This window comes from Pezoporus occidentalis, unplaced genomic scaffold, assembly GCF_034315485.1.
Source record: "Pezoporus occidentalis ecotype Australia unplaced genomic scaffold, CSIRO_AGI_Poc_V1 ctg151, whole genome shotgun sequence".
NCBI classification, from domain to species: domain Eukaryota; kingdom Metazoa; phylum Chordata; class Aves; order Psittaciformes; family Psittacidae; genus Pezoporus; species Pezoporus occidentalis.
Genome location: NW_026913328.1, coordinates 1,142,858 through 1,163,808, shown reverse-complemented (window position 1 = coordinate 1,163,808; position 20,951 = coordinate 1,142,858). Strand labels below are relative to the sequence as shown.

The 20,951-nt window shown below is 38.0% G+C and overlaps 1 protein-coding gene across 4 annotated transcripts in view; it reads left to right on the top strand.

The window, feature by feature from the left end:
- The window catches only part of PRKACB (protein kinase cAMP-activated catalytic subunit beta), a 74,274-nt gene that overhangs the window by 39,513 nt on the left and 13,810 nt on the right, over positions 1-20,951 (top strand). For 2 of the 4 annotated variants that reach the window (XM_062611244.1, XM_062611243.1), the window contains exons 2-4: positions 16,385-16,446; positions 17,379-17,507; positions 20,385-20,483. In XM_062611244.1, the coding sequence (XP_062467228.1) occupies positions 16,385-16,446; positions 17,379-17,507; positions 20,385-20,483 (290 nt within the window). Of the gene's footprint in view, positions 1-1,804; positions 2,217-12,951; positions 13,124-16,384; positions 16,447-17,378; positions 17,508-20,384; positions 20,484-20,951 lie in introns of those variants that run through there. The other 2 variants (XM_062611246.1, XM_062611245.1) reach the window with 2 other exon arrangements.

Genomic DNA, 20,951 nt, shown 5'->3' with positions numbered 1-20,951 from the left:
GTAAATAGCTATTTGAAAAAAAAAATAGAACATGAAGAAAAAAATGGTATTGACCTGCTGACACTTACAAATTGTGATCTGTTTGTGTACAAGTCTCTACTACTTCTTTCCCTTCTAGTTAAGGCGGGGTTCCTCGTGTGACATGCTTGATGAGGAAATGGACTGTCGTGTCTCTTGATGATAAACATGGTGAAAATGGCTGTTCGGCGAATGCTGTTTTAAGTCATAATTAAGCACAGTGGTTACATGCAGTTTTTCTGAGCCAAAGTTACTGAGCTTGTAGCTGAATGGTGGTTAATTATGTAGCTTTAGTTTTGGGGTGAAATTCATAATCTGTATCCTGAACCTTTATTCTCAATTTGTAATTATTTTTAAAAATGATAACATACTGCAGGTGCACATGGACTGAGTCTGTGTTTCAAGATTCTCATTTCACTACCACTGTAGGTGAAGGAGTGATAGAGAAGGTAAGGAGTAGATTAATTTTGCAGAAAGTTCAATGAAGAAGCATTGGTTAGGAACATACTGGTGTTTGACTTGCAAGGATATTTGAATATTCTCAATCATTAGGCTCATATCACAGCAACTTAGACATACCCGTGTAAGGTCTTGGGTGAAGCTGCATAGCAGACAGCATGATTTACTCTTTAAACTTGAGGCAGAAGCGCTGGTTTTAGTACCTGAAAAAAGTTTGGAAAGTGACTTCTCAGAATCTTGCTCCTTTAGGTTTCAGATAGAGTCCATTTGAAAAGGAAATTAATGTATTTATCTGTTCTGGTGTAATGAGGTACTGTAACAGGTCCAGTTTTATGTATATCCTTCTACAAGCAGTTACTGATGAAGCTGTGGGTTTGGTGAAGGGGAAGGAGCTGCTGCTTGCTGGATGAACTTTTTGTTTGAGTTGTCTGCTGTTGTGGGTTTGAGTAATTTGTCATGTGGTCTATGGTCTTAGGGTTTTTTCAATGATTGGTTTTGAAATAGAATGTCTTTGCTTCTTTATTTTGGTATGTAAAACATAGTTTTTCTAATGTGCTTTGGATTCTTGGTTGATGCTTGAAATTAATGTGTTGTGTAAATCCTCAGAATCCAGTGGGGCAGAGGTGGGTCAGGCACCGCGGGCTTTGGAATCTGTTTTAAAAAGCTGACTGAGCGCATGTGTAATTGTACAGCCTGAACTGGTAACCAGGTCAGTTGTGCTGCACAGCCAAAGGATGAAAGGGCTGTGATGGTAGTCATCGGAAGGGTGTGTTTTGTTCTTAGTTTAGACGTCTTGACTGTAACTACTTACAACTGTATGGAACCTACATTTTGATTTTGTTCTGTTTTCTTAGTTGCTTTTTGCTCTTTCAGTCTCAAAGATTGAGATTGGAAAGGAAAGGAGAATGAGGCTGCTTGGTTTTGAATGTAAAGACAGTAAGATCAGTGTGAATATCTTTAACTGATACAGATATTTTGCAAATCTGCATAATAAGAGAACACTATCAACTAGCATAATTCAGATGGTCAGGAGAGTCACCATTAGTGTGTCTTTCTGTCATCTTCATAGTCTCTAAATTGCAGCTGATGAATAGTGATGAATAGTCAGAGGAATATTATTTGGTCTCGAACCGATTCAAAATACTATCAGTATACTTCTCAATACCATGGAATGACTTACAGAGATTTAGATTAATAATTACTATCTGTATGTGCGTGTGTAGAGAAAAATATATGTGAAAGATGAAATAATGTACAGAGTATATTGTGTGAATTGATTCAAGCTTTAGAATAACTGCTACTTGGGTACAAGTCAACAGATAATTCTGGTCTAAGGTTGCCATGGAAACAACCAGTGCTTGATATAATTGAGAACATCTTAAAACCTCCTGGTGTTTGCATGCTTTTTTTTCCCCCTGCCATTTTGCGTTGCTTTAGACATGAATAGGTAGCGCTGGTCAGAACAGTAGTAGTTTAATGAGCAAAACTAAATCCCGGTGTCCTGAATATTGATTTTGGTTTACTACTGGTACCTTGTGCTTCATAGTTTTTTTTGCATCGCAAGGAGCTTACAAGAAAGAGCAGCTCTCTGGATTCTGTGTGCTCTCTCTTTCCAGTTACAGTATAAGTGTGTTTAGATATTGGAGCACTGATTTGGTTGAGATTAAAATACTTCATTCAGCCGTTGGATTAATATTAGGAGCAATATGTTTCTGAAAGCTGGCTTTTCAACATGAATGGTAAGTCTTTTCTGTTCCCTTTATTGTGATATTTTTGTTCAATCTTCACAGTCGGGAAAAATCTACTAGGTTTTTCTTTCTTGTCTGCATAGCTGCATCGACTACTGATCTCTTTGTTTTTGTAATCGGCTCACTGTGGGTTTCTGTTAAAAATGATTAGTCATAAAATATTGCAGTTTTTATTAAATATTTTGCTTTGCATAACTGGTACTTAGTATTTGAAATTTTATTTTAAATATTTCCTTTAGAAATAACTGTTACAAATCATTAAGGCACAGTCTGACTTGGAAAATTTAATAATTGAATGATACACATATCGGATCACTTGATTTTTCTATGCCACTCATAATTATTTTATGTGAATTGATACAAATCAGCGATGCCTTCTGAAATTATTATAATTGTCACCTAAAAATTTTAAATTGGCATTCATTGATTTTCGTCTGACCCAGCCTATTCTTCTATGGTTTTTATTCTTTCTAAATGATGGGATAGCAGAATAGTTGAGGTCATTCATGGAAGTAGGGGAGGGGATTCTCATTTGAAATGAAATACTATAATAGATCTCATAAACTTACAGGCAGGTATTTGCTTTCTAAAGCCATTGTGACTACTTATTACAAGGTACTTTGATTTTCATGGAATTACGAAGTACTATATTCTTTCTTGGAATATTATTGAAAGTTGTATCTAAATATATGAACTCTGCACATTTATTTCCTTGGAAACAGCTGTCAATTGAAATTGTTTGCAAAAAGCCCTAATATGTTTTATTTCCTGAAATGCTGCTTGTTTTGTTTCAAGCAGATAGTCTGGAGCTTTGGAAGATGACTTGAGATGGTTAGAGATTGCTTGAAAAGAATAAACAGTTAATCCTGTATATGGGGTTTGTGTGTTTGTGTGGTTTTGCTTTATCCTGTGAATTTAAAGGACCATTTTTACAAAGGTTTCACTTTAGTACACGGCATGAGATAAAAGAGTGGGAGGAGCCATCCCACTGCCTTATCTAATATCTTATATATATATATAGCTTATACATATATTTACATCATACAAATGTGTTGAGGTCATCTTCTCTGCAATTAGAATGTGTGGCTGTTGTTTCCTTGGTGTACAAAGTACAACAGACAGATACCGGAACTGGTACAGTTACAAAACGAGGTTTCAGAACTTTGTATGTACCTTATGGAGATTTAGGTTGCAGTGCTGCGGCTGTTTAAGTAAACCTTAACGCAGTCTGTCCCTGAAGGAGGTGGCCTGGCTTCCGCTGTGTGCTCCCTGCAGCGCTGTGGGGATGCTGGCAGGCAGGATACCGGTGGGGAGCTGGTGTACACAGCAGCCGGACCTCCCCACCGACATCTGCCCCTGCACAGCCTCTCTGGAAGTGTGGCTGAAACCTGCAGCCTTGCTGTGCTTCTCTACAGCACGCTACTGCCTTTGTCCATTGGTGGAGAGGTCTCTCACTGGGTCAGAAAGTCTGCTTTTCGCCAGTTACCAGGCTGGGTTTTCCATCGCCCTTTTCTCTGTTTCTCTTACTGTTAGGTTGTAGCTTCCTCAGGAATTAAGGTTTGTGGAAATCAGCTCTATGAATTTTGAATTTTTCTGTTTGGGTGTTGGGGTATTGGGGGGGGTGGGGTATGCTGGTGTGATTGAGTCATCTTAAGGGAAAAAAATTCTTTATGAATGAGGTGAAAAAGAGGTTGAAGGTGTTTTATTGATTGATTTTTATTTTTCCTAGGAGGTGGTGGGGTTGGGTTTGGGTTTTTTTCCCTGGGGCTTTATTCTGCAATTTGCATCTGTAGATCTCATTCATCTCGACATCCAGGCTCCCAGTTCCATTAGAAATAGAAATAAATAGCTGCAGCTTCTACGAAGAGTCAGCTCCCAGTCAAAAAGGTCTATAAATGAGAAGTCTAATTTTGACAAGGGGAAGGTGACAAAATATTTCTTTGTCAAGTGAGGATTAGATTGTCTTCGCTGTAGACCTTTCCCCATGTAAACAACTGTTTTTCAGTGCACTTTTGTTGTGGTCTTCACTGCAGCAGTGTCGCTTTGCCCCATCAGTGAATAAAATCGGATCCTCCTCTTGTGAGAGACTGCCAAGATTTTGTTCAATTGCAGGTACAATTGGTTTACTTCTCCCCTCTTTGCACCCCCATCCCAGAGAGCTTCACTTTGTATGATTGTTTTTCTGAAAAGACTTGGAAAACCCTTTTTCTGTTTCTTTGGTTTTGGGGCTTTGTTTTTAACGGCAGAACGTTCTTGAACAGATAAAACTGTAACTTCCAGAGCCCCAGCTCCTAGTTCTGAAAGGTGCTACTCTGATAGATCTTCTGTTTCACTAGGAATAGGCTTAATGATCCCAAGTATCACCAAGTATGTGGTTGGGCCAGTACTTTCAAATACTGTAGATAGAGGTAATTGCTGGTATAGACATTTATGCTCATAATACAGTACTTACCAAATGTGTGTGGAGACAAATGGTAAGTATGAGGAAAGAGGGTGAGCAATGCTGACAGACTGCTGAATTATTGTCCAGCTTTGTCTGCACTGGAGAATAGGAGTGGTTCAGGAGTGAGGGTAAAGGGACGTAGCATGCATAGTTACTTGCATTGGGAACATCCTTTATGGGAGAAAGACAAGAAGCAGCAACTAATTATTTCTACTGCTGAAAAGACTGCAGAAAATGGAAGGATGCCATGGAATTTCCAGGTGCCATATCTTCATACATGCGACTTATGGGACTGATGGATTCTTCCTTTCAAAAATTCCCCGATGTTACACGTTCGCCTCTGACAGTGGAACTAGAATAATTTCTTTGGTGTTGATCTGGGTTCATGCTTTGTTCTGATTTTTGTACAAAATTTTGGAAAAAAGAAAAGGCGACACAAGAGTTGTGTTGAGGGAGTTCTTAAATTGCATTCATACAGTGAATAGTCCCTCAGGGTTCTTGGTTTGGGGTCTAAGCAAACAATTAGTTTAATAAAACTAAGGTTTCTTCTAAAGGAAAGGGTGTTTGGTGTGTTTCAGTTTTGTCTTTCTTGAATTGTGACTTACTTTAGTCCCAGTTGTTACAGTTCTGATGGATATTTTGTTACAAGAATAATTTTCATCTTTCCTTTGTTTTCAGTTTGCATCTCAAATTGTTTAGATAATTATTTGTTGCTGGTTTCTCTAGGAGTTGCTGCTGGTATTGCTGTTGCAGGCCAAAGTTCACAACAGGAGTTTCTCAGCTTTAATTATTGAGGTTCCTGTGGGCTGTTTTGTAACTTGAATAACGTTTCATTCATGCGGCTTAGGGTTTGGTTTTTGGTTTTTTTTTTGTCAGGATTTGCAGCTCAGTTCTCGGCAAATTTCATGCCTGCCTTTTATACAAATTAGCGCTGACTTTAACCAGTTTCTCTCTAAAGTCCCATTCCTTATCAGAATGGATAGTAAACACTCTCACCTACTTATTGCTTGCCTTAATCCTGAGGCAAACAAATTTGTTGTTCACTCACTGTGTTGAATTGTGAAGTGTGTTTGTTTATATAAGATTTCCTTATTCAGGAAGTCACCCTCTCTGCTGTTTAAGGTTATAAATGAACTTCTGCTTGGCTAGTTACTGCAGGCAGCCCTTTCCTGTAAATATGGAAAGCCCGTTCTGCAGGAGATATGGCGATGTGTCAGAAGCTCAAATCTTGCAATGAGATGAAGAGCTATTTTGCTGATTTACCCTGACAGCTGTGAAGATGTGTCCTACTGATCCCAGTGCATGTGTATGAAAATGTGTCGTTTTGTTACTGTGAGACCTGGGACAAGGTAGCTTTTGTGGGAAGCAGACTTAGACATGAGTGCAGTTGAACCAAGACTGGAGTATCTACAAGTATTTTGATGCCTTGTATGAAATACTTGAAAAAACAAAAAGCAGGACAAGAGTCACTTGTAAAATGCATCCATGCAGTCAACAGCCCTTACAGTTGTTTAGTTTGGAGTATAAGGAAGAAAAGAGTTCAGTAAAACTTGGATTGCTTCTAAAGAAAAGGGTATTTGTCCATGAGTGTATATCTAGTATTATGAGAGGCATTCCCTGCTTCAGGGGATTTATTAATCAATATGCGGATCAGATCAACTACCTGCTTACAGTTTCTAATAATCTAACTATAAAACATACTTCCAGTGATAGCTGCCCAGTAATATGTTATCCATTTTAGTCACTGAACTTTTACAAAGAGGGAGGGTGGAGCAGGAAGATGGAGAGGAAAGTTGGTGCTAGCCAGTTAGGATCTTAAACAGCGTGGAGGGATGGATGGCTTACCTGGAGGAAAACTGCAGGAGGTGCCATAAATGTTGGGCTTGGTATGTAATCTTGATGGTAAGAGGAAAATTTGATTATTATGTATATTAGTGTTTAACTACTAGAATTTGCTAAGAACCTTTACTCAAGGATGTGATATGTTTACAAGATATTTTATAGTAGTACCTTAGAAAATCTTGTTCTTGGAACTCATTCTTAAAATGTATTGGGGATTTTTTTTGCACATGGTAACCATGGAAATATATGCGCTGTAGAAGCATGAGGTGTTTGAATTTTCACAATTCTCGCCAAGTTTTCTATTTTCTTTGTAAAGTAATACCTGTTACATTTCGCACAACAAAGGTGGTCTTTTTACACTATAGGTCTGGTGGTAGCTGCAGCATTTTAGATTACGGTGGGTAAAGTTTAGCTATAACTGCAGTAGGTGGTACTGCACAGGTGAAACTTAATTTCTTATTGCTCACAAAGCACATCAACGTCTGATAATGGAGAATTCTATGTGTTGAGATTTCTTCACATAACCTTTTCTGTATGAACTAATTTTATATGTAGGGAGTGTTAAGTACTGCATTGAAAGTAATTGTATTAAACTTATGATTTATTAATTTGAAATTTTAGGTTAATAGCATTAACTTATCTAATAGTTGAAAATTAATAATTTAAAATTAGAATTATTTGTCAGAAGCCTGTTCAGTAGGCACTGCCACACTTCATGGTCACCTTACACTAGCACAAACTGGTACTCCTTCAGAAAATGAGCGGTTCTCCTGCCCCACATATTTACCTGTTTCCACCCCACATTTCCCTTCCCTCACCCCAGGAGAAGCTTTCATGTAATGGAAAGAACTGCAAGTTGCTCTGGATTAAAATTAGCTTCCCATGGCCTGCCCTGCCTTCTGTCCATTACTTTTTAATCTGGCCTAATTCCCTGACCTGTCTTGGCAGTCAGCCACAAGGATGCTTTTGCTCTTTCAAGGAAGGTCATGATAGAGTGGCAGGAGCGAGTGGCTGTGGGAGGATGGGACTGGGATACTTTGTATTTATACCTGCCCATAACGAACACTGAACTGTGGTCTAACAATCAAACCGCTATTTCTTGCACTTTTAAGCCTCTAAGTGTGTGGGTTGTTGCAAGAGAGGAAGCAGATTTACAGATCTGTTGTCTCCAGCAGTCTGGAATAATTCCTTTCAATGAAGTCTTTAAGAGCAGGAAGAAGGAATGAGAGAAACTCCTTTCCAAAGCTTAGTTTTAACATATTCCAGAACTAACTGGATGCCAGTTCTACTAGTTCAGAGAACTGGAACAAAAAATTGCCTCTAGTCAATCAGCAAAAGGTTGCTAGTAATGCTTTAATTTGAAAAGAAAGCTTGCTTAAGAATGAGTCCTGAGGGAGCAAAATACCCAAAGAGATGGAATACCTCTTTCCCACCAGGAATATGCCAGAGACTTTAGGTCATGTCCTGTGCTTGGATGTTTAGATGAAGCTATTCTGCTAGTCTGCATTGAGGACATCTTGCATATAATCAATAATTTAGCATTTGAATAATAAATCCCAGCGTGTTTCATAGAATTATAGAATGGTTTGTGTTGGAAAGGACCTTAAGATCATCTAGTTCCAACCTCCCTGCCATTTTCAGAGATGCCTCATCCTAGACCCTGTCACCCAAAAGCTCTGTTCCAGCCTGGTCTTGAACACTGCCAGGGGTGGAGTGTTTACCACTTCAGAGGCTTTGGTTGGTTATTTCCATTTTTTTGGCATTTATCTGTGTGTTTTTTGAGGGAGGAGCCACTTTCTTTAATTGGGTCTAGGTTAAGAAAGCAGAGGTTTTGTCTCATCTGTATTTTTTATGGTGGAAAATGATTGAATCAGGACATACACACATGTACAACTCTGCTGAGCAGAGCTAGTACAAGATTTGATATGTTCGTGACTGAATAAATTTACTGATTTACATAAGTTTGGGGGAGTTTAAGCAAGATTTCAGGGATTCACACTGAGTGACTGTTAGTTGGGTTTGGTCTTGTCTGCCAGGGTGTTCTCTGTCATGCTATACTTTCAGCATTAGCCACGTTCAGTCCCTATGTTTGGACCTGTACTTTATGATTTAAGGAAAAAAAAATAAGGAGAAAAGACTGAAAATTGGATTGGAAACAAAATTGATCTTATTCTCTCTAAAAACAGAAGAAGGAAGAAGAAAGTCTGACTGCAGTAGTTGTGTGCAGTAGAGTGTCCACCCCTCAGAATTTAACAAAGGTATCTCTGGTAGTGAAAACCTGTTTTGGTTTGTTTAAATTTGTCACATTTCTTTTACAGGCTCTTGCCAGCCAGCCAGGCCAAGAGGAGAGGTGAACATTAGGACTTCAGCTTTAACTTACAGCTTAAAATTACAGTCTTGTAGCACTGAAAACAAAAATTAAGGAGGGGAGAGAAGGGGGAAGGATGAAAAGCTGGGTTCTTTATAGAGCACCTAGTTGTTGTAAATTTGTTTTTATAGAACTGGCAAAATACAGTCTAGCTCAAAACTTAAAAAACGTGGATAGGGTTAAAGAAGGATTTTGCCTGTGTTCCAAATTGTGAGTTGTAATGAAAAAGTACAATTTGTATTTGCTAATTGTTGCACATTGGAAATTCATTCCTGCATGTTCCCCACAGCCTCACCCTGCCAAACTGGGTTCCACTGCTCTCTTTCAGTCTTTGGGCACTGCAGCTGTAATTGGTCTTACTTTACTGTTTATCCTTTTGCTCCCCCAACTTACTCCATGGTTTTTCCATGCCCTTCTGATCTCTGTTTCCTACCAGTCCTTCCCAGGATTCCATAGAAATGTTGTATGCATGCTGTAAGCATGCAGTTAGGTTATTAGCACTTCCATTTAGATGCAAATTTGGATGCAGTTAATAATTCTTACATGGTCATCCATATTTTGTATTCCAGCAAATAGGCTCCTCCAGAACTGCACCATATGGTTTTGGTTTGGGGGTTTTGTTTTGTTGTGAACTGAAGGAAAAGGTCTTAGCCATTGAAGCTGGCAAGTTAGTTTGTTCTGCATCCCCTCTTTTTATCATAGTTAGTGTTTAAAAGAAATGCAAGGTCAAAACCCTGCTCTCAAAGTGAAAAACTTGATAAATGAGAGATTAAATTGACGCAGTTTGTTAATCTAGGCTTAGTGACTTTGCAGCTCTTAGAGCAGAAACAAGAGAAAATCATAGCTGGTCAGTTTTTCACAAGAGAGCTGGTATGTGTGTCTCCCTGCAGTGCTAAAGCAAGATTGACTTGCCCTCTACCTGGCTTATATCACATTGGACTTTTTTTCCCTATTGTTTTTATATTGTGAGAAGCAAAGCCATTTGTACTTGTTGACAGTCTGTTTAATGATACCATTTTAGTTTGTGTTTTGAAGTGTTTCCCTTCCCTTCACCAGCTATTAAAATGTTAACTGGTGCTCACACTACTTCTTCTGAGTGTATAATAATATTTAACACTTTGTTGTGTTCATTTTCAAACACTTGCCAGGGTAGAGAAATCTTTTTCTGAGTCTTGTGATACTACTACTGCTAATAAAGAGAAATCTAAAGAAATTTAAGGTGACCGGTTAATCCTGTAAGAGGGAGACTTAACTTGAATTCTGACTTCCTTCTGAAATATGGTACCATAACCGCAGGATGCACTAAGGCATCTATATACATCTCCATAATGTTTAAGGCTATAAATATACGTCTATATTTACCAGAATCTCTTCATATATATTCATTTTTCCATTACATGGAATTTGGAGGTTTAATTAAAGAACAACTTCAAGTGATTATATTACAATTTTGGAACAGAAATTGAATTGTATTTTGATAAAGGGCATTTTAAATACCAAGTAGAAATTGGCATTTAACACAGCAGATGGGGGTTTGTAGTGGTGCCCAATGTTTAGTCTTAATCAGTTTAGTTCTTGCTTTCTTGCCATGAATCCTATTGAATCCTCTCCAGATACTTTCTCCCAATCCCCCCCCCCCCCAAAAAAAAAAAAAAAAATCTGGCTTGCTGGCTCCTGTGGGATAGGTGCTTGAGAATAACAACTACAGTGCACGTGGGAGGTGGAGAAAGGCACAGTAATTAAAGGTAACTCTTCAGGACTGCTCCATCTGTGACGCCTTCCCCTCTGCTGTCATTTCATCCCTGCAACTGAGAGGTCTTAACCCCTTTAATATTTTATTGTTTTTCAGGAGCTTTGCTTGAATTCACGTGCTTTGAAACCATGTTTTAGGCAGAGTACTCTTGATGGTACTCATACCCTTTGTTAACAGTTCTTTCTTATAAGCTTGCTAACTTTTCATACAAACATTAATCAATAACCCAAGCAAAAATACTGTGTGTTGTGTGACTATACTGTTAGATAACAATCTGCTTTTGGGGGTTTGTGTGGGTTCAGGGGAGTTTTGCTTTGGTTTGGGTTTGCTTGTTTGGTGTTTTTTTAATGCTTCTTTGTATGCTGGTATTACCTAGGAACCTTTGGATCTTGAGTTACGCTTCCCTTAGAAATCTCTTACGGCAGGTTTCCTGCTTATCACCGTATTGCCTTTGTTCTGAGTACAGCTCTCTGCAGGCAAAGTCCCACTCCACCTTTTGTATGAGGGGGATACTTTATATCTTGTCCAGCTCTGTGTGCATCTGTAACATTTCTTCTGACCAGGGTTTGAACTGAAGCAGGCAGAAGTTACAAAACTGCTTGAAGTCTTTCATTTGTGAGCCCTCTGTTTCTGACAACCTTTTTCTGAATCTCCCCATATTCATACTATATGCTTCAGGTGTTTGCATTGCGTAAAACTTGCTGCTTCTACCAACAGTTGTTCTTGCTGGGCGCAAAGAGCTGGGTTTGTGCTGTGTGTTTGTGCTTACTCAGTCTCTGGACCACTGGTGCATTCTCTCCAGTTCCAGCTGCTGTGCTTCCTGACACATCGTCAAGGTCCAGCTGGGGAAAACCCCAGTGTCTGAAATACTTTGTTCATGATCCCCAGAGTTAAATTAAGATGCAAGTGAGGTTGAGCACCATAATCGATCAGTTTATTTATTACTATAAAAAAGCGATAGGACAGATTGGAAAAAAAGGATAGAAATTAAGCAAACCTTCAAGAGTGCAGAGAGATAGTCACCACTGTGCATCCAGCGACGTCCTGAGGGTCCGTAGTCATCATCTGTAGTCGTGGGAGTCGTCCAGGGTCCGCATTCATCACTGGTGGAGGATGTCCAACACGGCGATTACCTTTTTCCCGTCTGTTATATTTGGGGGGGGTACCTCTTTTCTTAATGCCATGTACTGCACATAGCTGGTGAATCACTAGCATCCAGTTTCACTGCTCTTGCAGCCAGGTCTTCAACTGCACGTATCTGTAGCAGTCCTCGAGATAATGAGCAGCAATTCCTTGCACCAACCCTTATGATAAAGGACAGAGGAGTCTTATCTCAGTTACTCCTACCCATCTCTCAGACAGTGGACAGTGGAGTCCCATTTCAGCTCCTCACACCCATCTCTTGGGCATTGGACCTTTGAGTCTCATTTCAGCTTCTCATACCAATGTTTGGGACAATGGAGTTTGATTTCAGTTCAGTCTCTCACACATGTCCAGTTGTTTTGAGCGCTGCTGTCACCCTCACCAGTGCTACTACTCATGTAAAGCAAGAGCTTTTCTTCCTTTAGTTTCAGCCTCCTTTGCTCCAGCTTGTGCTGTACCAGTGAAACCAGTCTGAATAGGGTCTGTTTGGCTGATCTTTGCTGTACTCTTTGCACCCTCATCTTTACTGTGCTCAACTGTATAAGTGTGATCCTTGCTTTTCAGTGTTTATGGGAACCTTTCTGTCAACATCTCTTTCCTGAGTTCTTTTTCTATTTTGAGAGTCTTACAAAATTAAATCATTTCATCGTATGGTGACCATACAGGATTTCCATATGTGTTCCAGTTTGCATACAGCAGCTTGGGCTGTGCGGTTGAGACTTTCTGAGGGGTTTTGCTGCTGTTGGATAGAAGGACTGAAATTTGATTGTGAATTTTTTTATTTTTTTTTTTGAGACTGCTTGCCATTTCTGTGCTATGCACCACATGCCATGCAATTCACACATGCTGTCTTCTGGAACAAAGTGCTAAGTAGTGGGAAGATCACCCGGTTACAGGTTTTATTGTGATCCAGCATGCTGCGATGAAGATAGATACACTTTTGTTAGCAACAGTTCCTTGGATGTGTGTCCTGGAATAGATTAATGATTAAAGATGCCAACTTGATCTGTTGAAGTTTTATAAGCTGTGCTTATTTCTGTGATGCATCATCTTTTTTTCATACTGAATTTAGCTGCCTCTGGGTTTGTTTTTTTCCTCTTTTCTTTGCTCAAACATTCTGTGATTTAGCATGAGTCATTTTGTCTGTGTGGGAAAGGGTTGGTTTGTTAAAGGGTCCGTTCTTGAGTGGGGAGGGGAACGGGTGGAATGTATTTGTGTTTTCTATGTGTTTATTGTGGAAATGCATAATTTTTTTTTCTTTTTTCCTTCTCTTTCTTTCCTCTCTTCATCATCTCATCTGTGTGGGTGAATGTTCCTGCAAACCCTTGTGGAACCTATAGAGACTTTTGGTATGCTCATTCCTTCATTAGTGCCCAAAGTCATAGATGCTAGGAATAGTTGAAAGACGAGCAAAGCAAACGAGTCATATTGTCACAATATAAGGTGGCTAAAAATGTGCACTTGAGGAAATCTTCTAAGCCATCATCTAATAAACCTGTTCGTTTGAATCATCACAGTAATACCAATGGCCACTACTATCCAGTTGGTGTAAATTTTGATTCTGTGCTTGAAAAGTAGAAATGAAATGTGCCTTCCTGTAACAAGAATTAATGTTTTGTGATGGAGAGAGACTTTTCAAAACTACCTATCCTATTCCAAATTCTAAGTCTTATTTTCAGAAGTGACTGAAGTGTATGCGCTTTGGTTGCCTAAATTCCATTTGAAATTGCATACCAAATGATATTGTGGTGTAGGAGCCCAGGTGACCTCTGAAAATGAGAACAGGCATAGTTCGACCCATTTCCTCATTGGGAAGGAAATGTAATTCTAATAAAACACACCACAGAATACAAAATCATTTTTAAAAGATAGATGAGTGACAGGTATATAGCTTTATTTTGAAAATGTGTTCAGTGCTGCTTTCCAAGAAGAAAGGGTGAAAATCGTAGAATCATAAAACAGTTAGGGTTGGAAAGGACCTTAAGATCATCTAGTTCCAACCTCCCTGCAATGGGCAGGGACACCTCACACTAAACCATGCCACCCAAGGCTTCGTCCAACCTGGTCTTGAACACTGCCAGGGATGGAGCATTCACAGCTTCCCTGGGCAACCCATTCCAGTGCCTCACCACCCTAACAGGAAAGAATTTCTTCCTTATATCCAATATAAACTTCCCCTGTTTAAGTTTTAACCCGTTACCCCTTGTCCTGTCACTACAGTCCCTAATGAAGAGTCCCTCCCCAGCATCCCTTTAGGCCCCCTTCAGATACTGGAAGGCTGCTGTGAGGTCTGGAAGGCTGCTATGATGTCTAATAAAATAAAGTTAAATAAGGTAGAAGTTCATTTGAAGGAATGCTTGTGGCTTACTGATATTCTAGAAATGAAAGATTTTTCTTATGCTTCCACAATTTGAATATTTCCAGCTGCATCACATTTTTTCATGGACACCATTCTTTATTCCAGAAGCAGAACAGAAAGATGACTATATGTAAATGTCATTGTTTTCATAAATACAGAGTAAATTATATTTCAGTGCAAAATACATAGAAACTTAAAATATTTATGTGAGCAATGGAGATAGCGTGAGGAATACTTAAGATACGTACTGTAATAGCATAAAAAGAGACCAGTTATCTCATGGTTTGGCTGTGCTATATAGTATAAAAGTTAATGTTCATTTCTAAGCTACAGCCACTTGAGTTTGAAGGCTTGGCTTTTTGGTAATCTTAATGATCATCTTTGGGTGTTTTTTTTTTTCTTGTCATTAAGAGAAAATAATGGTCATGCTATTTTGATATAAGTTGATGTTTTAAAACTTTATCACTAGTCATCATTTTACCAAGTCATCTCTGTTCTTGTGAATGAAAGAAGGCTCATCAGGCATGAATCTGGACACTGTTAGCTTCCCTTTTTTGTGTTGAGAAATTATTTCATGCCACAGGAAATCCTGTGCTTTTCTCAAATCAGGATCATTAGAAGTCATTACATGAGTAACCCCCATAATTTAAAAACAATGGAAATATTTTTTCCCCACACAGGATAAATATGTCAAGCATTTTTACTGACTACCCACTGAAATATTTTTAACTCTCAGTGAGTTTTAGTACCAGTTTAAAATAGGTCCTTTGATAGAAACTATGTTTTCAATACCAATTTAAAATAATTCCTTCGATACAAACTATGTTTTTCTTACTCTGCCTAGCCATACATTTAGGGTAATAAATATGTTCTTCCTCTCTGATATTGCTTTTGATCTCATTGTGAGTGGATCTCATGCTTTAAACACTCTTTGGACCTTGAGGTCTGGCAGAACTTTTGATATTTTTTTCTGCAATCTCAGTTACTTGCTCCTCCATCAGAGCCAGTGACTGTGGGAGCCATAAACCTCCCTTGGGCATTTTGTGGTAGCTGAGTCCCATAGCGCATTTGAGAGGGAGTTAAAAAGGAATACAGAACAATTCCTGACAAGCCTTCTCCAGGGCTGCCCTTGCTTTTACTGCTGCTGTAACTCCACCAGTACTAGAAGAGAATTTTAAGAGAAGTATCTGTGTAGACTCCAATATTCTTTGAAAAGCACAAAAAAGTTCTGATTTGGCAGAATCAGATTGTTTACAACCCCGTAAACCTATTTTTTTATGACCATTGGAAGGTAAATTACAGTTGCTAAAACATATATTTCTAGATATTAACCAAAAAATCTTGGCACACTGCTCAGTATTTTTAGAAGTTGCTTGTGGCAGAGCATCACAGTGCAGAAAATCCACTGTTATTAATGCTCTATTATGTGAAATAATTCAGAGAACACAAAAACAGTAGGATGTTTTCTTCTTGATTCTGTGACTCTTTCAGAACCTCAGCAATGTCTAAGACACCTCCTATTTATGATGGTGCATTAAGTAATCTGCCTTGATCTGCCTGAGAATTGATATTAAAAAAAAACAGAACAGCTGAAAGATGATCTAAACAAAATATGTTGGTGCACATTTTAAATAGCCATCCGGAATTTTACACATTCCTTCAATTTCAATGGAAAATCTATATTAAAAACTCTTATTCTCTGACTGTGGGCATGCCTAATGTGCAGTGTCAGTGTAGGCCTGTGCTTTGTCTTTGCTTGCAGTAATGCTGTCCATTTGTTGAGCTTGCAAACAGCCTTTAAATGAAGGTGATGAGGGGAAAAAGCTATGAGATTGGCATTACGCTTAAGCAGCTGAAAGAAAATGTAACTTTTATTTAACAAAAATTGATTAAAAGTCTGTGGAATGGCTGTTATAAATGTCAGGTGTTTGTGGTTTTTTTCCCAGCCAAATTAAGAACATTTTGCATCACCTTAAAGCCTGCTTGCGTATACAGTATTGTGAGATAATAGAGCCGGTGTAGAATTTCTGTAGAATGACGTAGTTACTCCAGAAAGCTTAGAGACCACCTGGAGATACTGTAAAAGCTCTAGAGGCATTGGTGCTTGCTTTCATACATGGAGAAAATAACTTTATTACAAGCTGAAGAAATAAGTTGATAATGAAGTTTGCCTATTTTGCTAACAAAGCATCTCCATTGCATTCATGACAAAGTACACTAACTAAATTGTACTTTTTTGGTCTGCTTTCAGTGAAAGAGTTCCTAGCCAAAGCCAAAGAAGACTTTTTAAGAAAATGGGAAAGCCCCCCTCAGGTATCCATCATTTAAGCATTCAGTAATTTTCTCTTGCATTTTTGTATAATGTGATGTGTTATCAGCCTGTAATGAGTGGTGCAGAAAACAGAAATATTTTTTAATGCAATTTTTAAAGGAGTTTCCAATTTTTATGTCAGTTTTGTTATTGAAGTTCATCAGTAAAGACTCTTGGGCCTTCTCCAGGTTTGAGTCGATGAAATGCTCATATTGAACAACAGCTTTCTCTTACGGAGAATGATGTTCACCATCAGCATGACAAGACTCATATTCTACTGGCATGGTTTAACTGGCTTTTTATAACAATAAGCATTGGCACATCTGTCATCTACCCTGTTAATAATTTCCTCTATGATATTAAGGGGAATTGAGGTCATTAAGTCTACTGCATAGGGCTTGGGGCAGGTTAAGGAGCTTGTTAGAGAGACGTCTCTGAAAAGTTGAACTTGGTTTGGGTTTTGGGGAAAGGGTCATTGTTTTTAAAGCAGCATTTGGAATGCTGTGGTACCGAATGTCTTTGAAAACTTATTCAGTGATACGCTCTCCAGACAGCCCTAATGTAGGAGTGTCTCTAGAGCTTGGGGTATTTTGAATGTTCCAAAATTCTTGTTTGTGAAGTCTGAGGGGGTTATTTATCTGCATGTTAAATTTGTGATCTGTTTATTGCATTTCTTACTAAGCATGTGTCATCTGTATGGACAAATTACAGAAACGTTGATACAATTCAGTTAAGTCTTTTTTTGGTTTAATGAGTGCAATGTAAAATCTCTTATTAAAACTTGACAGGCATGAAATTGTAACAACAGTATAGTTGGCTATTGTTGTCTTTGGTAAATGTAATTTTACTCATTATTTTTCATAAATAATTCAGTTCATACAGATAAAATTGTCTTTGGGTATTAAATAATGTCATTATATCCTTGTACATGTAGAATACTGCTGGCCTAGATGATTTTGAGAGGCAAAAAACCCTTGGAACAGGATCATTCGGGAGAGTAATGATGGTGAAACATAAAGCCACAGAACAGTATTATGCTATGAAGATACTGGACAAACAGAAGGTTGGTGTAACTTCTAGTGCATTTTGTGGTACAAAAGAGTTTTATGTAGATCAAGATCTGGTAACTGTGGCTAAACTGTGTTGCACAACTGTGCTTTTGCTTATCACATTTGGGTACTGGTGATACATGAAAAGCTTGGCTTTCTCTTTTGAACCTGCAGATTCAGCTGTTGAGGCTGTGTCAGATTCTTACAACTGCCAGTAACTCTATTGGCAGGCTAAAGAGGCTCTAAGTACTGTCCAAGGCATTAGTAAAATATTGTCAGTTAAATTCTTTCCTTAGCTTGTGAGGTGGCCTATACCAAAATGTAGTGTTGAAGCTAAATAAATAAATAAATACACACACCTTCACAGTGTAGCTCAAAATTCTGAAAGATTCTTTGGGTCAGAAATTAACAAAATTTTCAGTTGTAAACCATAATTTAAAAAATAATTTCTTTTCCATTCTTGAACCCATGAGGTATTAACTTTTGTAAGCATAATTATGCAATAATCCTGTTGCACCTCTAGTAACTGCATAGATAGAACAGTAACCTCTCAGAACAGCTGTGACAGTAGACATTTTCTATGTTGAAAACTTAAATGCTCTATTCTGAATCTGTATTCTTACTCCAGCCTGATTTAACAGTTTATTACTGTTAGATTACTTATTACTGTTAGATTAAGTAAGTGGCATCATTTGATAAAGTTTAAATTTTAAATAAAACAGAATTCTAGAATGCTAAGATGTGTTTTTAACCATTCTGACAAGCCTTTCAGAAGTACGTTATTTAGATTAGTAGATTCTTAGGTCTTCAATAGAAGAGCTTTTCTTACTTTGTAAGGCCCTGTAAATAACTTTGGTACTGTACAACAAAAATCATATTAAGAAAATATTAATCTGGCAAAGAGAACTTAATAATCAGCAACTGATAAAACAAAGTCAGCATTATCTCAATGTGGACTCTTGCACTTAGGCATTATTACCTTCCTGAGCAGTTTTAGATAATGGAATTATGGCAGTGACATGGACGAGTCCTTTATGAAATACACACTGTTTCAACTCAGCATACATAATTTTATGTGTGTATTCTATTAGACATATATTAGTGTTATGTCGGTAACTTCTATTAATGAATCACAAAAGTAGAAGGTGGTTTAGGGAGAACCTGTTTCTGTCACTTTCTATATTCTAGAAGACATACAGGTGTCTAAAATTAGCTTGCAGGCTGCCTGTGATTTTTCATTTACATTTTACTTGGAAAAAAGAGAAGGCATGTTGTGTGTCCCTTTGTTATCCAGTCTTATGCTTGGTTCATCATGATATGTAGTAGAAGTTGATGTAGCCAGAAGTCTTACATGTAAGGTTGTTAGTCTTTTGTTTGTCTGGTTTAATTTAGGAAGGCTGTAACATACTATTGCTTGGCTAGTTTCATTAATAATTGTTTTTTTGAAAAGAAAATATTGTTAACAAAATCTTAGACACGAGCAGGCTGCTGGAGAATCTGCCAAGATACCATTTGATATACAGGAAGCTGTCATTAGACATGCCCTGAGCCTGAGCTTAAATGTGAGCAAAGGCATGTTATCTGAGGTTACAGTTTGATGTTACGAAGTGTTAAACAGCAGCTTCAGCCTGTGGTGCTGCTGCCGTTGCCCTCCAGTATCTAACAAGCAGAAGATGGAGGAAGGGTGGAAAAGTCTTGTCTAGCATTGCAGCTGTATGCTTCACAATATCAAATTAAAACTTTAGCTTGCTTGCTTCCATCACCAAGGTAATTCCAGAACCATAGCTTTTTTAGGGATGAAGCAGACGCTTCCCACACAAATGAGCCGATTTGAGCAAAATTTTTATTTGGTCCCTAAAGATCTGTGATTCAAAAGAGATCTAATATTTTTAACTCTGTACTTCTTTTGTATGACATTATTTCAAAACAGTAGTGGGCCTTCTAGGTTCTGCCTTTTGAATCTAAAAATTAAATTTAAACACAGTGTTGGTCAAGGTTGGAATATCTTGCTTATCTGTTTTTGTAGCTGTTAGATTTGATTTCCAAACGTGTAAAACCAGACTTCTTTTGATCACTCTTGTATATTTTCTCCTTGTTTCTTTGGGGGAGGGGGGAAGTAACTTTACTTGGAAATCATGCCATTCTCAAATTCTATATTGTGCAATAGGGATTAAGTAAAATGGAAAGAAATCGATTTTACAATGTTGGGGTTTAATACAAGTACATCAGTTGTTAATTACTGAGAAAAAGCAGTGATCAGAAATTTGCCGTTTGCTGCCTTGTTAGCATCTTGGCATTACAATGGGTTCCAAGAAGGTAGCATTTAGGTTTTTAATACTTCTGCTAAGCAGGAAAGCAAAGCACACTGAAAGGTCTGGCAGAAGTAACAGTTCTTTATAAGAATGGCAGTTTTGAATTTGTATTCTCCTTAGTCGTCTTCTCACTACTGTGTGAGCTATATCAAATAAGTCACAGATAACAAAATTCGTAATTGAATGTGGCTGACACAGTTTCCTGCCTTTCTTAGCAAAGGGTCCAGGGACCAAATGGATTTTATTGAACTGTCATCCAGCTGCAGAAGTGTCTCCATTACAAATGCAAGCAATTCTTAAGAAAACAGAGAGGTGTTTTCCTTACTGATTCCTATTCTTAGCAAGTAGTAAGAAACACTATTTCAGGAGTTATCTGTGAACCATACTGCATCAATATTACTCTTTAAAGTTGTTGGACATTTTAATCCTTCCTTAGCACTCCTGTTGTACTAGTAATCTATAAGGTTTTTTTATTATCTGTAAAGTTACAAGCTTGTTTTCAACTAATTGTTTTACACTGAAAAATCTATCAACAACCGTAAAATGTACTTAAACTGAAGACTGTTTTTCCTCTCCTAGGTCGTCAAACTGAAGCAAATAGAACACACACTGAATGAGAAGAGAATATTGCAAGCGGTGAACTTTCCTTTCCTTGTAAAACTGGAGTATTCTTTTAAGGTAATCATTATTTTGAAAGTAGGTATTTGGGTTTCAGTGATGTGTGTGCTCGAACATGTTAAACCATTTAGCTTCTATAGTACAATAGTTGAAAGTTTCCAGAGATGTTTCACATGGCACTGTTGCCAGGTCTTGAGCTTTAGTTCCTGCACTTGTATGTACACTTGCACACACCCCGGGTCATCAGGTGATGACTGAAAGCATATATCCAAATAAATAAAAATTAAACTCCTAGAGATTTCCCTTTCTGAGGGAAACTGGCTCTTGTGCAGCAGAGAGCTTGTAGTCGTCATTCTGTCTTTGAAAAAACACAAAGGATGTATTTCTATACCAATATATTGAATGGTAAATTTGTAATTGTTCTGCAGGCTTTTTAGTTGAGATTTATATCTGAGCAGGTCTTAGTGATAATCTTAACCATGACGGAAGGAGCATTTGATAGCTTCTAATTTCATGGCAGTTATGTGT